The sequence below is a fragment of the Penicillium canescens genome (genome assembly GCF_028828765.1).
Source record: "Penicillium canescens strain IBT 15451 chromosome Unknown utg000008l_segment0_segment0, whole genome shotgun sequence".
Classification (NCBI taxonomy): domain Eukaryota; kingdom Fungi; phylum Ascomycota; class Eurotiomycetes; order Eurotiales; family Aspergillaceae; genus Penicillium; species Penicillium canescens.
In genome coordinates this window covers 763,027-780,355 of record NW_026703970.1, presented here as the reverse complement: position 1 = coordinate 780,355, position 17,329 = coordinate 763,027, and the positions used below count along the sequence as shown (strand labels likewise).

The 17,329-nt window shown below is 49.6% G+C and overlaps 5 protein-coding genes across 5 annotated transcripts; all 5 read right to left on the bottom strand.

Annotated features, from left to right (window-relative positions):
* Positions 1 to 367: 367 nt before the first annotated feature.
* Positions 368 to 905, bottom strand: N7446_011164 (uncharacterized protein; the record flags this gene model as incomplete). Its single annotated transcript, XM_058519906.1, has 2 exons — positions 368 to 506; positions 568 to 905. The coding sequence occupies 2 exons, from the start codon at positions 903 to 905 to the stop codon at positions 368 to 370; spliced, it is 477 nt and encodes a 158-aa protein (XP_058367430.1).
* Positions 906 to 5,235: 4,330 nt separating this feature from the next.
* Positions 5,236 to 6,855, bottom strand: N7446_011163 (arylsulfotransferase family protein; the record flags this gene model as incomplete). The annotated part of the gene is made up of 3 exons (XM_058519905.1): positions 5,236 to 6,501; positions 6,549 to 6,677; positions 6,739 to 6,855. The coding sequence occupies 3 exons, from the start codon at positions 6,853 to 6,855 to the stop codon at positions 5,236 to 5,238; spliced, it is 1,512 nt and encodes a 503-aa protein (XP_058367429.1).
* A 1,583-nt stretch (positions 6,856 to 8,438) lies between these two features.
* On the bottom strand, positions 8,439 to 10,380 carry N7446_011162 (ATP-binding protein; the record flags this gene model as incomplete). The annotated part of the gene is made up of 2 exons (XM_058519904.1): positions 8,439 to 8,753; positions 8,836 to 10,380. The coding sequence occupies 2 exons, from the start codon at positions 10,378 to 10,380 to the stop codon at positions 8,439 to 8,441; spliced, it is 1,860 nt and encodes a 619-aa protein (XP_058367428.1).
* Positions 10,381 to 11,019: 639 nt separating this feature from the next.
* N7446_011161 (carbonic anhydrase) lies at positions 11,020 to 11,904 on the bottom strand (the record flags this gene model as incomplete). Its single annotated transcript, XM_058519903.1, has 1 exon — positions 11,020 to 11,904. The coding sequence occupies one exon, from the start codon at positions 11,902 to 11,904 to the stop codon at positions 11,020 to 11,022; it is 885 nt and encodes a 294-aa protein (XP_058367427.1).
* A 550-nt stretch (positions 11,905 to 12,454) lies between these two features.
* Positions 12,455 to 16,825, bottom strand: aarA (L-aminoadipate-semialdehyde dehydrogenase; the record flags this gene model as incomplete). Its single annotated transcript, XM_058519902.1, has 3 exons — positions 12,455 to 12,752; positions 12,806 to 16,407; positions 16,457 to 16,825. 3 exons carry the CDS (start codon positions 16,823 to 16,825, stop codon positions 12,455 to 12,457), a joined length of 4,269 nt encoding a protein of 1,422 aa, XP_058367426.1.
* Between the last annotated feature and the right edge of the window lie 504 nt (positions 16,826 to 17,329).

Below are 17,329 nucleotides of genomic sequence, written 5' to 3'. Positions count from 1 at the left end.
GTCCCTAATCGAGACTCAGATTATTTGGGTTTAACTGTGGAAGAGATGCGGGTTTGCCGTCGACGCCTCGTTGCTCTCGCAATCTATTGTACATTTACGGGCAGATATAGTGTGCATTAACGATGCTATTAAAAAACACTCCCCGACGGCTGTCAGGCAAGTTCTCTCAGTAGCATACAATTGAAAAGCAAGAAACACAAATAAGTTCATTTTTGGTAACACGAAAAAGCGGCAAATCCACAAAATAAGGGTAACGGAGAATACTAATCACTAAACGTTGCATGGGCCATACCAATTCCTTTGCCTCGAACCTATGGAGTGTCGACAGACCTTGTATTAAAAAGTCCGTACACTGATCCATAGCCGCCTAGCAGCGTCTCTTCTCCCAGTCTCCGTCTTTGGCATAAGTTAGAAAAGGCTTTAGTGAGCGGCATAAGAGAAACATACGGCATTTCGAAGGCTTGTCGAAGTTATGGGCCCATCCCTTGTCGGTCTTATACCAATTTCTTCGACATTTGTCAGCTACTTCCATCTTGTGTGCTATAGCTTATGATTGAATTGACTTACTTGTACCAGCAGGATGCAGAGAACTTGTCACCCGAATGTGCCTCGGTAGTTCTGTCGCTCTGGTCACACGGGTACCTCCAGTACCAGTAATTGTGATCAATACGACAGGGATTTTTACCTCCACCACTTCCACCACCACCACCACCACCACCACTACCTCCACCACCTCCACCACTTCCTCCACCACTTCCTCCACCACCACTACCACCACCACTACCGCCTCCACCTCCGGCCCTCATCTCAAGAGCATCGAAATCAGGCTCCGCGGTCGGAGAAGCTGAAACCAGCTCAGTCGCCAGGGGGAGCAGGAAAGTCAAGATGTAGAGAGGAGACTTCATATTGTAGGTCAAAACCGAGGTTATTTCTTTTGAAACAGTGTGTGTTGATTAGGCGCTTAGCTTGTTTCTGGATTTCAAAAGGCAAAACAGTGAATTGTTAGGGGTTTAAATAGACGAACGTCGCACAATGGAGGAGAGAAGAATACAATCGCACCGTGGACCAGAGTTGGCTAAATGATTCTAGATTCAAAGCGGACCTCATGACTTTCAAGTATCGATTGTGTCGCTCACCAGAGTGGATATGGTGTTTCTCGATTCCATACCCTGATTCGGGCATAAGGACTGCTGGACTAAGGGGAGTCTTCAAACTCGCCTTGCCGCTCTCCACTCAGTCCACAAAGCTCTAGACATACGAAGTATTTTGGGTATCGTTTTCTATGCCATGGAAACTAAATCCACGGAAGCTATCTTTGCCTGAGTGCTTGGCATGGTAGTCGCCATCCAATGTGATTGTTTAGCTATCTGCCTCGTGTCTGTGAGATGTCCTTCAAGGTCACTTATATTCGCTGGTTTAGATTGAAACATTCACTAGCTATAAATTGCAAGTCAACGTATTACAATCGATATAAAACAACGATAAGCCAAGGCCCGAGATCATAGCTTTCCCACAGAAGACATCGTACTAGAGTAAGGAGTATGATCGTGCTAAGAGGTCAAGTTAGATTCTAGCCGCATTCTGTTTGGCTTGAGCTTGCTTCCGGCGTACAATATAGAGTGATCCATGGTTAGGTAGAAATCCGATCGTGATGTTTCCGCTTCCTTAAAATATGCTAGAAAGCTACAAAAGTCTCATATTCTTCGACGGATGTGGTCAAAGGGCATTTGTGGGGTGGTTTAGGTGTGAGCTGTTCTAAATTACTTTGTTTAACGCCAAGGCGGTGACTGGCAGGCTAGAAGCCGTCGTATCAGAGCTAGCATACCTTCTGGCCTCGAACCGTGGTTCGTATCCATGCAATCATGCCTGTTTTTTTTTAGATATATCTACCTTTATGCTATAGTGAATCCACTATTCGAGAGGACTAGACCACCGAAGATTCGCACCGTGAACTATCGATTTTTGTGATTGCCATAGAATGGTCTATCGGGATATCAGTAAAAGATTAACATTAGGCTTCCGTCACTTGGTTGGTAATTATTGATTTTGACTCGCAACTGTGACCGTAGATTTTCAAATAGTAGTTGTCGCTGATCATAATCGACGCCGAGCCCGCAGTAGACTGAAAGCTCAAACATACGGGCGGCTGATGATCCCATATGGGTGGCAGGTTAGAGTTGATCTAGCCTTCTGTGTGAGGACGTCACAAAACAGACAGATTAATCATCTAGACGTCGAGATCTGTTGTTCCCTCGCAGTCTCACTAGATGTATGCTAACTCTTCCGCGGAGACAGTGGGACGGAGATCAGAACTCTGGTTCAAACAATCCATGGTACGATAACGATACAAGGTTCCTCCCTTGGCGAAACACCTTAGTATGTCGAACAAACCGGGGACGTCCGGGTTGGACCAAGCTGTCGAAATGATCTCACAGCCCAAGGATCTCAGAGCCGGCGAACGATTTGTTTGAACCGCCGTTCGGATGCCCCAGTTTCTCGGTGGAAAGCTTGGCATACATCCCGTGTTAGACCTCGCCCAGGTCGTATCATACGACAAAATATTTTGTAGCTAGCTTTCGATTGAACACAATGAGAAAAGGGTGATACTTCTGCGCCGATGAGGCTATTTTTGGTAGAACAACGAACATATTTTCGTTGATGACGTAGTGGCCGGGTTCTATACGCTAGAGAGTAGACCTCGCCAACCGCGGGGTTTGGGCGGGTTTTGGGCGGGTTTACACCCTTCACTTCATGGTTACTTGCGTCAATAGAAACTTGCTCTGCACATTTTGATTCCATGACAGACGTCAAGAAGACCAATTCAATGGCAATACATAAGCTGAATACGAATTTTATCAAGCTGCTTCCCCAGCAGACTACTATACGGTAGGTTCAACCGCGGTTTGAAACACGATACATTTCCTGCGTCATGGTAATATTGCCTTAGTTCTAGACAGAATCTACGACAGTCTCTTCGAAACGGTAATATGGTAGAATTTCGATACCATGTACATGACTAAAGCTTTTGGAGGAAACATGACAAGACCTAGGTTGCCACGGACTTTTATTCATTATCATTTTAAAGGCCCATAACTTACCCTCTGTTCAATATGTATCAACTTGTTTATTAAACAATTTCAAGTATTTCCCTCAGGTTTGAACGATGCCAGTCTACCGCACCTGTTGTGCCGCTGCCATTCTATTACGCGTGTTGGAGATCGGAAAAATCAGTGCGCACTTCAGACCCATATGATGAAGGCTAATTTTATCAAATGGTAGATCACGACCCAATATGCAACCACTCAGTCTGATTCCTCCCATATTTAACGGGATGGGGAAGGAAATTGTCTAAAGCCTAGATAGCCTTTGACTAGGTTGCGAATATCGACTCTAGAGAGCCCAGCGTGTAATGAAAGCGATATGGTGATATACTTACGCATCCTATACGACATGGACTGTCAGGCCTAGGCAAACATCGGAAAAGCGATGGATGCAAGGGCAAAGCTAGGTAAGGAAGCCCAAAGGACCTATTCCAAAAAGCGGTAAGTTGGGACGAAAGAGAGAAAAAGAGAAGGGAAACTGAGGGTCAGTGACAGCTTTCTATCTAATCCTAGGCCGCTGATTCACCTCAACCCTCTCAGCGTGTGGCTTGGGATGAAATAATTGGAAGAAGCAGCTTGTGATCACTATCACTAGCCTACGACTACCATTTCAGGTCATCTAAAATCCTCATTTCCAAACCCTTCTACGCCTTGTGCAAGAAGCCCCTTCTATCCCAACCTTCCAATATGGTCAGACGATACAACGACTCTCTGGTTCGCAGGTTCTCCTTGTTCAACTGGTCTTTAGTCCTTAATGTAGAGGGTGATGTAGCAGTGAACAATGAGAGGTTCCTGATTTACAGTTTGCAAAGGGAATAGCCGGTGTAGGTAACAATTCAAAGCCGCCAGCGCTTCCCATACGTTCCACTGACTTCCTTGTCTGTAAACTGAGAGCTTCGCTGATCGTAAATATCTAGTGCGTCGGTATTTTCGAGGTCTTCCCTCGCTTCCCAAGTTACTTCTGCGTCCTCGTAACCTTCCTACTTAACCAAGTAAGTCAAGGTTTTCCACACCTCTGTGGGTGAGGATCTTGTCAATCTTTTACCCGACATTCCCGACAATACTAACAGGCGCAGATGCGCTCTACGTGCTTGGAGGCTCCCCTCAATTGTGCACCAGCACCGACACAGTGTGAGTTGGGTGCAACAACCGGAAACGAGGGGTTATGCGCAGTGTGTTCGCCTGCGTCCCAGAACTATAGTGGATTTTTGAAAGGTCCCAGCATCTTGTGGTCCATTTTCGTGCTAGGTCGTCCAGTTATGAAGTTATTCCTTCGTAGGTACACCCAATCTCGCAATCTTGAAGTGTATTTGGCCGCGCTTCTCATCATAATGCCGCTTCAGGTCCCCCTTGGCCAGGACATTCTTGTCTATCATTAATGCGCGCATCTCCTTTATCTTATTCACTCATGAGGGAGCATCCTTATGAGGCAGCATCCTTATGATGCTCCTATGGATATTCAAGAACTCTCTCGTAGGTGAGGCCGCCATCCCATCAGTGCTTCGTAGGGTGCGAGACCTGCCGTCGTATGCGTGTGGTTTCGTTGTATGTGAACTACGAGATTTGCAGCTAGCGTGCCAAATCATCTTTCTTAATTTACCTCAACTTCGCAGGAAATACTCAAGGGTCTGATTTTGTCGCTCTATCTGTCCATCTGTCTGTGGATGATACACTGTGGCGATGTCTCACTGCGAGTAGCGAGTCGAAAGAGGGCCAAAGCTCACTCGCAAATAGGCTGATCGGATCATTTCCTAGGTGTTCTGACATGCCGTTGACTTGCAACATGCGCTTATACAACACAAAGAACGAACAGAGCCAGACTTTCTGGACGAGAGCAGAACACAAGGTAACACTTGCGCAAGACAGAAATTGAGCCGAAAACTGAACTGCTCCAGGCTACATATAATCCACTTAAAGAACCAAACATCGCGACTTTAGCGAACGATGTATCTTATTAATTCCAAATGAATATAACGGTAACTAAACGGAAAGTACATTGCAAAATCTGGCATCCCATTCGAATTGCAAAATTGAAGTGTTGGATAGTGAAGATTTTGTAAAAGAGTAAAGATAGTTGACGAGGACTTCAATTTCAGCCTTAGATATGTCATGCTTGTTTCCCACTTGGAAGATGTCATGTTGGAACTGACACATTCACTACCGACGAATTCTTCATACTGGAGCCGTCGGATGCTACCGCTTCCGCAAATGCCCGATGATAGAATTTGGGGCTTGTGTAGGTAGTCTGGAATCCCTGCTTGCCTACACCAGCCAGCAGCACAAAGGGGTCGGAGGCAGAACTGGACCCGTAGAAGTTCCAATGGCTATTGTCTGTCGCTCCATTCCAGCTAACCCAGAATGTCGTTGCACCATTTGATGAGGGAGCTTGTGCGGAGAGAGCTGGAGGATCAGATGGTGTCGCGGTCCAATTGTACTTGAATGCGCGATAATTCATCGAATCATTGTCAATCAAGGTGGCAAAGTAGACTGGCGTACCATCTGCAGTATGCTCTGAAAAAGACCGATTGCTTCCCCATCCAATAAACGCATTTCCATTAGACAGTATCTGGGTGTTTCCTTGGCTGGTAGAGCGTAGGCCCTCTCCTGGAGCCTGGAACCTTGTGATGAGTGTCGAGGTGTTGGTTTGGTGATCGATCGCGACGATCATACCGGACGATATGAGTGAAGTGTTTCTGTAGTTGTTACTTCCATTATCGAAGAGCGAAAGCACTGTATGCGTGTTATTTTCCCCGTGGACGCGCGCATCATGTTGCGAAGAAAAGTTGTAGTCGGTCATGTGAAAAGTAGGGTTGACACCACCTAGTCGCCATATTACAGCCCCGTCTTCACCAGAAAGTTTGTAGATGCAGCTAGTATGTCTTGCGGAAACAAGGTAGTCGCCGTCAGAGAATTTGTCAACAGAATTGATGTGGAAATAATCCCAGGCGGTAGAATTGCTTAATCCATCGCCAACGACTGGATTGATCCCCAAAGGAACGTAGGTCTCCGAAAGAGGAACGTGACCAAGCGATCCCCACTCAAAAAGCACCTTTCCACTCTTAATGTCGACTTCCTGAAAAACGCCATCCATGACCCAGCCTGGGGTTTTCATACCGTATGCCGATAGATCATACAACCGTGGCTGGTAGATCGTAAACAACATACGTTCCCCGTCCAGGACTTCCAACTCATGCATGTCACTTATCTCGAGCCCCTGACCGCTCTGTACTTCCGTAGTAGGTTGATAGTTATTGTTAAGTATTAAATTTCGGCCCCGCGCATAGCCTTCGATCTGAGTTCCTTGGAAGAAGCACAGATGATCAGACCCTCCATAATTGCAGACATGGAGATCATGGAAAAGCTCGGTGGTCGACCCATCTGATCCACTCCAAATAAGGTCCTAGCGATTGTGAGACGGATTCAAAAGCGGGCAAGTGAATTACATACCCCATCGGTAGAATAAATATACGGTCCCGGTCTGTCCGTTTCGTACGGAGCCATGAATATATAACCTGGTGTGACTAAGCCATCATCATTGATGCTCACATTGAGTGAAGGAGCGAGGATGTCAGGCCTCTTTGGTAAGATTAATATTTATTCTTTCGGTTTAGGAACTATCGACTCAACAGATACTCACAGATTGGAAAGATATCCAGGATGCAGGTTCCGCGATTCCAAGATTCACATGGCCAAGAATCATTCCCAGAGCCTTCAGCCCAAGGGAAATACGGGACTTGCTGCTTTGGTCAAACATTGCCGACAGGAACCAAAAACTGTCGATATTTGAGAAGATAGATCGGTTCAGTCGAACAGACGCTTTTATATCGACCCTACAGAGCGTGTCACAATCCAGCTTGACGTCAAGACTCGATTCGGAGACCGTTGCCAACACGAGGTTGGCTATCCAGCATTGGGCTAGTACACATACAAAATATAATTTAAAGTATCGAAACTTAAGTAACCCTATTTGTCAATTGAACATTGCTGTCGCCGCCTACGGCGACAGGTAAACTTTGATTCCAAAGCTTACCGATGGTTTAACGGGATAAGGTTGTAAACCGTGAGGCTTATGGGCCGGATCTAGCCAGACAAAAAGCTTAATAGAGATTGCCGACGTCAGCTTTTAAAGCTTAACCAAGAGCTACTTAGGGAATGTTCTCCTAACAAAGTTGTTAGGGAATGCCGAACCAGAAGAATTTTGGGTGGGGGGCAGGCGGCGGGTACAGTTGTCGGTTTAGATTAGTTGTAAGTTGGTTCTTAGACCTATACGCGATATCTTAGCACCTTGGCAGTACCCCTATCACTTGGCTTCAGCTAACAGGAAAGTGAGGCTGAACAAAGTCAAGCCCTATACCATTCTAGTCATCTTGCCGGGCTGTGCCAACCTGACTCGCCTCTCAATCTCCTTCATTTCTTATAAATATCCTCTCCTTTCCTCCTTGTGTCTCTGTTATTTCTCATTCAATCAATTGTTTGTAACACAATAGCACACTATATTATTATTAACAGCACACTAACTATTTTTCGAATCGTCGCTATAGTTATCTTCATGTCCCCTCCCGTCGGGCGAGGAAATTGAGGCCTTTGAGAGTTTAGTTCCCTAGCAGACCTACCGTTTTACTAACCGAGCTCCCTTTTAAGGCTCTGGTTCATTCAATCCCAGAGGCAATAAGATTCTCGTCGACCAGCACTGAGATAGAAAAAATTTTCTAGGTAGAGGCCCCTTATCAATTACTATTTTGCGCGTGTGCTAACCATTACTATTAAGAGAAGAGATCCAGAACGTCATCACCAAGGTGGCCTCAAATAACAACCTAAATGACTAGGGCATTTGACCTCTTCATTGTGAAGAATTCGGGCTGGTGGGGCCCTATAGCTAGGAAGAATGTTATAGCTACCACCATAGAAGCCATAATTGGCGCAGTCCGCTATGACTCCGACAAGAACGGTGATAACTGTAAAACGGTTATAGCTGCCCTCGGCCTCTCGTAGTCCGAGTGATCTATCGCGGTCCCTTCAATAGTACTTCCTTATCATAGGGGCATAGGAAAGCCTCGGTAAGGGGACAGGGGCGGTCCTTTACAGGGCTGATCCTTTTTTATTCACCGGTGGAATAGCCTATACGGTGACTTATATCACAGCACTATTGAATGAGCCTTGTCCACTCTGCAATAGATCTCCCCTATCCCTATATCTCGCCTTACTTATATGCTGCCGGCGAAACTTCAGCAGAAACGGCTTCCGCGTCCGAAAGTAAAAATAAGAATAAGAATAAAGCTCTTGTGTCATCATATCATAATCATCATGGCCCCGAAACCGTCCATCACCCACCACCCCTTACTTAGGTAGATCTCTAAGCGCAAGCACAGTCCGAATATGCTCATACTTAAGATTCCCATCCTGCGCCCAAGCCAAAAGCCCGGCAGTCTTGATAACATTCTTAATCTGGCGACCGTTCAACGCCACCTCAGCCACCTGATCAAGCTGTTCATCAGTGAAAGTATCAGTCTTAGCCGACCGACCCAGGAACTGGGCCCAGATGTATCGGCGGGACTTTGAATCGAGGTCTCTGTAATGGAGAGAAATATGGATTCGAGATTCGAATGCTGGATCGATGTTTTGAGCGCGGTTGGTAGTTAGGAAGAGGATTCCCTGGAGGGGATATCAGGTTAGTATACTGAATATGTTCTCGTCTCCTTGTTGGTTTGCGTGACTGCAATGGAATCCGACTTACCTCGTAGTACTCAAGCATCCGCAAAAAGATCGAAACAAGCTCGTTACGAGCGAGATCAGTTGCAGCGCGCGTTTCCATGAAGACATCGGCCTCATCGAGCAGAAGGACTGCACCCCATTTTGGAACCATGCGCAGGATGTCTTTCAGGCTGTTCTCGACGCTGTCGGCATTCATTCCCAGGTCTCCAGCGCTCATGACATACAACGGCACTTTCATGACCTCGGCAACGCTCTCTGCAGTAAGAGTCTTACCCACACCAGGCGGACCAGACAACTGCATAATGATACCACGACCCTTACCCTGAACAACATCATCAAAGGCATCCAATTTCTTAGATTGGGCTTTGGCAACAGCCAAGATGACATCTTTGAGATTCTCCTGTTCCTGCGGTAGAACCAAAGACTTGAAGGCATCATCATCCCACTCGATATCCTTCGTCATCTCCAGATGCAGCATAAGCCACTCCTTATCCTTGAGAGAATACCCATGCAACCAGGGCGTCGCAAAGAGTCGCTGTTCATCACTCTCCAACTCCTTCCCGATTTCGATACTCGTCCGGACAGACGTGCTAGGATGGAAAATATTGTATCCCTCCGCATCGATGATAATCCGGCTCTTGACGAAGTACTTCGTCTCCTTTTCCTCGCTGTTCCGGTCATCCCAGGTCCGGCTCATGGCAGGCCCTTCGTACGCCTTGTAGTGGTACCCCTTATGCTCCTCCCATCGTTTACCACGCGCAATCAACATCGCGCGGATAGCATCCTGGTCTTTGTGGTGCTTCAGCGGGAATAAGCGCAGCGAGGTGATGGGCACCGTGCCCGTGAACGTATCGATAGCAAAGTCAGTGCTCTGGAATCCGAAGTCTGTGCCGTCGAATTCGACGTAGTTGACGCTAGCTTCCCATCCACATCGTGTGCGGTTCAGTGAAGAGAATTGGTATGCGCGCAGGGATCCGCCGCGTGAAGAGAGGACCACGTCTTCCGGTTCCATGATGCACCATACTAGGTCGAAGGTGATGACTCCGTTGGCGACTAGATCTTTCATGCGATCGATGACTTCTTTCAATTCCTCGCTCATGATCTTGTAGAAGAGATCCACGTGCGCTTTGGTCGTTGGGTCTTCTTCTTCTTCGCGGGCTTTGGTTATATCCTCCCAGCGGTGGACGATGGGCTTGAAGGGAGCTTCAAACTCGAGGCGTTCCAGGCTGGTCGTCACGCCTGGGTAGTTGCCCAGTGCTTTGCCAAGGAATTTCTTCAGAGGCTCGCTTTGGATCACGATTGAGTGGACTTGCAGGCTCTTGCGTCCGTCGTAGCATTTTGTCTTGCGGACTAGGAGCACGTATTGGGCTGATTCGGCGTCTTCGGCCGGCTCGGGGAGGTCTATGGGCATTTCTTTGCTCCATGATGTTTTGTCGTTCTCGTCGGGCTTGGTTTGGTATAGATTGCGGACGTCGCAGATGGTGCCGACGGGCTCATACTGGACGGTTGTTTCCTCGGTGCCATTTGCCTCTGTGCCGTTTGTCTCTGTTCCGTTTGCGGTCGCCATTTTCCAGTTTGTAATGCTGGGAAATGGAATGCAAATTATGGAGAAGACAGAAGGGAAATGGACGGATAGATATAGACGAAAGAAACTTGACGCAGGGTGAGAAAGAGAGGGAACAACAAAGATTGCCTTTATATTTACATCTTGACCAGGATCTTAAGGCAGACATGTATACGACTGTTGCCTATGCTGTCGGGGAACGAAAGCAGCAAAGATGCCCGGGTGAAGTGAGGCAACGACGAGGCTGCGATGACTCTATGCAGGTCGAAAAGTCAACAAGAGCCTCATATCCAATGTGTCCCAGTCTCCACGCATAATATGCATGAGAGCAGAGATGTTTCAAGTTGATTGGGCTTATTCGTGTTCAGATGGGCCACTTAGAGGACTTAAAAAGGATGTTGTGTTGGGGTCAGATCCACACATCATGCCATACGATTTCTGCCGAGGGGTATTACCTCGAGGGTCCCCCAGGGCCACCCTTTTTTTGTTTTTTTTGGGTAGGATATTTCATGAAACCGTCATTTTCCGCTGTTGCTATCTACACCAAAATATGTTGCATCTCAACGGTTGAGTTGTTGCCTTGAGTTGGCCTGTACGCCAATCCCAATCCCAATCCCAATCCCAATCGGAAGCCTTCGCCTCTCACTCAGTCTTGAAAGCGGTCAAACGGGCCCTGATCACCTCCTCCGAATCCTGAGTGTCCAGCTCGCTGAGAACACCCGAACCGACGTCGTAAATCAAACCGTGGAGCTCGAGTCCACGCTCCTGAATGGCGTTCAGGACAACACCCTTCTGCTTGACGATGTTCAGACCCTCGCGGACGTTCAGCTCGGCCAACTTCATGGTAGCCTCGTCGGGAGACAGGGACTGCAGAAGATCGAGGTTGCGCTCGCGCAGCTGACGGAGAGGCAACAGCCACGGGTCCAGAATTCCAAGATTCTTGTTGCCCATGGCGGCCGCGACACCACCGCAAGCGGTATGCCCACACACGACAACGTGCTTCACGCGCAGGTACTGCACAGCATATTCGATGGCGGCGGCCGAACTGAGATCACCGGGGTGGAGGACGTTGGCGATGTTACGGTGCACGAACACATCACCGGGCTTCAGGCCCAAGAAGGTGGTCTCTGGGCAGCGGGAGTCGGAGCATCCGATCCAGAGAATCTGTGGTGTTTGGCCGGTCGCGAGGGTTGGGAAGAGATCGGGGTACTCTCGTGCCGTCTGTGCTGCCCATTCCTTGTTGTTGCGCAGCGCGGTTGCGTACCGATCTGTGTGGTCCCCGCCAACTTGGTCAGTCTGGGTCTTGGCGTTGGGGGTGTTCGCGCTTGGTGTGTCTGCGCTGCTGCTTTTGTGATTGGCACAACGGAGGGGGGTGGAGGTCGAGAAGGGGACGGTGCGAGGCGCCGAGAAACTCGAGCCGTGGGATACTCGCGAGCGAGTCTTGAGCAGGCAACTCGATGAGTCACTTGCTATCCCCACTGCGCGTGCAATGAAACCGGTTTGCCCGGCGAGTCTCGCGAAAGTCATGGGGAAGAGAGAGAGAAGGTGGGCTGTGACGAGAGTTGCGAGAGTCCGCGGGGAGGAGGCACAGTGAGAGGAATGGGGAGGCAATAGATCCCAACAACCGTCGCTTCTCACCGAAGTTCAACAGATTGATCGGAGAGCCTTAAATTGACTGGGAGGCAGGAAAGAAGATGGGAAAAAATGGATGGGGATGGGAAGAAGTTTGCCAAGAAAGACGCAGAAAACAAGGACGGTTCGCGCTCACGTACCTTCTTCAGAAGCCATGATAGATGGAGAATGCGATTAGAAAAGAGAGAATAGGGAGAAGAGGGATACAGCAAAGTCTATATAAATACCGAAAGTACACGAGGGGCAACCGGTGTGGAGTGAGCAAAACGTTGAATCCCGAGGGGAGAGCGGGAAGATCGGCGAACCGGCAGTTTTTATCTATACACCTGGGCATCGCAAGCCATAAGTGTCTCTCATTGTTCTTTTAAATACAAATGCAGTTTTCCCATGAGAATCATAATGCTTCAAAACAGACATAAACAACGCATGATTTTGAATTTTATTTTCAAGCAGCACTGCCACGGCCGCCAATGCTCAGCAAGGTCTTGCGCTGTTCCTCGCTGAGCTGGGCAGTAGGCAGAGGACGAGCTCCGGCAATAGTGGGCGCAGGAAGGAAGCCAATTTGCACCAAATATGACGCATACAGGCCAACCAATTCCTCGGTTACACCAGCGCCGGCTGATGCATCAACGCCTGACCAGGCGGCATCCGCAAGTAGGGCAGCGGCCGCATTGGTGTCATCCAGCTCGGGGGCCTTGGTATTGGAAGGGAGGTCAGCAGTGACGAAGTGGTAGAGAGGCATACTATAAATGAAATTAGTGTCTTTCAATCATGATTCCACGAAAGGGTAACTTACAGGGCATGCTGGGAGTCCTTGTCATTGTGTTGGCCGTCGTTGACATACTGCTCGAGGGAGGTAGACCAAGGCACGTAGTCGACCTGGGGAACATTGTATCCGTAGAGCTCGAGCGCACCAAGGAATTGGTTGAAACGCAGACGCGGGTGTCCAGTAACATGGGCAACAGCGACAGACTCACGAGGCGGGTTGAAGGCACAGGCGATAACAATACGAGCCACGTGATCAACTGGGACCATGTTGACCGTGTTGTGGATGTTGGGACGGGCATTCAGCTGGATACAACCCTTGACCATTCGAATGAGGAAATCATCAGTGTTGGTAGTACCAGTCACCGAGTCACCCAGAACGTATCCGGAACGAATGATTGTACCCCTGAGGCCTCTGCGGCCAGCCTCACGGACGAGGTGTTCACCAGCCCACTTGCTCTGACCGTAACCTGTTCCAAGGCCGACACTGCTGCCTTCCATGTCGTCGTCTTCGCTGATACCATTGCCACCAGCAGCGATGATACGTTCGGATTCCTGGACGAAGTAGTCCTTGTCTAGGGCACTGGTGGAACTGACAAATGCGAGCTGCTTGGCCTTTCCACTGCCGCACAACTTCAGAGCATCGATGGTACCCATGACATTGGCGGGCCTGAGGGTGGCGTAGGGGTAGACCCAGTGAACAAGAGCTCCGTTATGGACCACGGCATCGACGCGGTTGGTGAGATCATCCCACACATCCTGGGAAAGACCGAACCGGGGATTTCCAAGGTCACCACACAGGGCCTGGAGTCGGGCAGTCCATGCCTCATCCCAGAAGCCGTATGCGCGGCAAGTCGAGCGAAGACGCTCGAGAGCCTGTTCCTCAGTCTTGGCACGAACGAGAGCAATGACCTTGGTGGAAGGCTCCTTACGGGTAAGAAGGTCACGGAGGATGTGGGCACCTAGGAAACCAGTAGCTCCAGTGAGGAACACTGTGGGCTCAGTGGCAAGCATGGGCTCGGTACGGGCAGGGAAAGTCTTGGGCAGCTCGTTCACGAGCTGGCGTGCGTCCTTGGAGTACTCATCATCAGGCTCGTTGGCGGCCTGTACGGCTCCGGCAAGAGACTTGTCATCGCTGGTAGCGAATGACTCAAGAGCCAGCAAGCGATCGATTTCACCGGCAAAGCCCTTGAGGGTTGGGCTGCGGAAGATGGCGTTCATGCTGATATCGATTCCACGCCACTTGCGACGAAGGTCGAAGAACATTTGCTGGGCAACAATACTGTGACCGCCAAGGTCGAAGAAGGAGTCATCGGCTCCGATCATGCGAGCAGTCACATTGGGGATGAGCTTGGCCCAGATCTGAGCCAGAGCCTGCTCGGTCTCAGAAAGCGCCTGCATGGCAGAGGAGCGGCGGCGGGGCGCAGCAGCGCTCAGCTCAGCGGTGTCGGGGAAGGGAAGTGCGGGCTTGTCAATCTTGCCGTTAGGGTTCAGAGGCATACGCTTGAGAGGAATGATGACGGTGGGCACAGCGTACGTGGGGAGCTTGCTGCGGAGGTGCTCACGAGCATCATCACGAAGAGGTCGGAAGCGGCGCAACAGGCCGACCATACCCTCAGCAGAGTCGTCATCTTGGAGACCCTTGCTCTCGAGCCATGAAGCCCACTTGCTCATATCAGGCACAAAGTAGCTGACCAGAGTAGGCTCCTCAAACTTATCTCTTCGCACCAGGGTAACGTTCTCACGGACCAGAGGGTGGCGAGAAAGATGAGTGTCAATCTCTCCAAGCTCAATACGGAAACCGCGAATCTTGACCTGGTCGTCAGCGCGACCAGAGCACTCAACGTCACCAGAGGGAGTGTAACGGCCCAGATCACCACTGCGGTACAGACGATCCCGGGGACCGACGTAGAACTCGCGCCATGGCTCGTTCTTAGACTCGACCTTGTCTTGTTCAGTCCACACCTCGGGCTTGACAAACCAGTTGGTAAGGAACTTCTTGGCATTCAGATCCGCGGAGCCAAGGTAGCCCTCGGCAAGACCCGCAGCACGAACGTAGATCTCACCTACTTCGCCAACAGCACAGATACGGCTAGGGTCAAAGCGGTTGACAACAAGCATCTGAACGTCCAACATTCCGCGACCAGCAGGAATCACGTCCTTCATGGTGTCTAAGTAACCTTCGTGGCTGGAGTAGCTGGGGATTTCAAAGTAACTGACGGCACGCTGGGTCTCAGTCGTTCCGTACATGTTAACAATGTTCACGTTGGGCGCTAGTCCCTGGAGCGAGCGGCAGTCACGCTTGATCAGAATGTCACCAACGAAGAATGCGTGATGAAGAGCTGGGAATTGAGCAGAGGCACCACCGACGAGGATCTGACCCATAGCAGGGGTAAGGTGGGTGATAGTAGCACCATACTTCTGCATCCACTCGGCGAGCTTCTCGTTCTGGATGTCCTCACGAGCGGGCACCAAGAGCTGAGCACCCAAGAACAGCGGGGTGAAGATATCTCTTTGGATGGGATCGTGAGCAATACCACTGAGCATCGTAAACTTCTCATCAGGGGTGAGCTTGAAAGTCTCGGACATCCAAGGGAAGTAGTAGGCCAGGGAAAAGTGACGGCCACGAACACCCTTGGGCCGGCCTTCTGAGCCGGAGGTGAAAGACAGAGTCGGGGTAGAGTCAGGGCCAACAACGACACCAACTGGCTTGGACTTTAGGGCGACTTCATTAGCGAAGACATCCTGGCCATTGACGGATCCACCGGCGAGGGTTCCATCATCGAGCAGGGCAAGAGCAGGAACCTCAGTGCGAAGTTCCAAGTTCTCGTTGATGAAAGTACGGACAATGTCCGATAGCTCGCCTGCATCAATGGTAGCCTTGGCAATGTTCACCAAAGCGCGAGGACGGGCAACGTCGAGGTAGATGTTCTGTCGCTCTGGTGGGTAGGCAGGGTCGATGACGGAGAATGTCGCACCGGCCTTCAAGATACCCATAACAGCAACCACCAGGTCAACACCGCGGTAAGCATAGACCATAACAACTTCGCCCCTTTCAATACCAGATTGCACCAGATGGTGACCAAGGATGTTAGAGGCCTCATTGATCTGGCGGTAGGTAAACTCGCGGTGAGGAGAGTTGCTCGACTGGGTTTCAACCACACACAGCTTCTCGGGGTGCTTTTCCGCATTGGCGGAGAAGATGTCGTGGATAGCACCACGGAACTTGGACCAGTTCAAGTTGGAGGTGGGGTCGGGCAAAAGCGCACGCTGGTCCTCGGTCATCAAGTCAATGCGTCCGATAGCCTCCTCTGGCTTGGCAGCAGCATTGCTGGCAATAACTGCCAACTGCTTGAGAATGAAAGCGATGCGTGCACTTGAGAAGAGACGCTGGTTGTAGTATGCACCCAGCTCGACCTCCGAAGCCGAACCATCAGATAGGTTGCCCGGTGCAACATTGACCACCAAATCCGTAGTCTCAAAGGTATTCGCCGGGTAATCCTGAGAAGCGGCAGGGGCATCGTATGCGGCAAATCGGAAAAGGACGGGAGTGCGTTCTGAGTTGGACTTCTCCTGCATGTAAGTGCGAAGGCTGCCCAGAGGCACGATTTGGGAACTACCTTCCTTGAATGCCTGTGGAGCTATTAGCAGTCAATCCAAGAACCCTTACAGTTATACACACCTTGTCTACTTTTGCGTAGAGCTGGACAAAGGTCTCCGAAGCATCAATGGGGATACGGATGACGAATGGACGACCATCCTCCTCCGAGCTCGTCCCCACAGCGATGTCTTCATCACCTGTCAAACGGGCCACCAGAATAACAAAGGCAGTCAGAAAAATGGTGAAACCGGATGATGATCCGGACAACTTCTGAAGCTGCAATTGAGTCTCCTTGGGGAGCCGGAGAGACTCAAAGGCCTCGATAGCTCTCTTACTATCGGGCTTCTGTGTATCGGGATAGTCACGAGTCAATGGCGAGACGGTCAAGTTGTTCAACCTTTGTGCCCATGTCTCCAGGCGGTCCTGCAATGAGGCCGTTCCCACAGCCATGATTGCAGTATGTCAAAACAGTCGGAGATTGAAAAAGACAAGATGAGTCAAATTACCCCCCCATATCCGAGGGGTGAAAAGTCCGATTTCGCCGCGATCACCACGCATTGAGGCGCTGATTGGCTGTGGCTGTCCCCCACAATAAATTGGATAGTTCACCGCCTTACCGTTATGTATGGAGTACAGAGGAGCGCATCCTTGTTCGGTTTATATATACTGGTAGATGATAGAGAGATAGAGTAGCATGAATTGCTTGTAGCTCTGTGATATAGTTTATAGTCTTGATATATATTTTGGGGGCAGCAGATGTAGTCCCAAGTACATTGCTTGTGTGTGCTCTATATCTGATACAATACAAGTATATATGATTTGATTGGTACCAAGTAACATGCCATAACAAGCCGTTCAATATAGAGAAACAAGATTCTACTTCACGTCAACATATATGTGTTTATGTACGTTGATTACTTGGTGACACTAGGTCATTTAAAGTTTGCTGAGTCA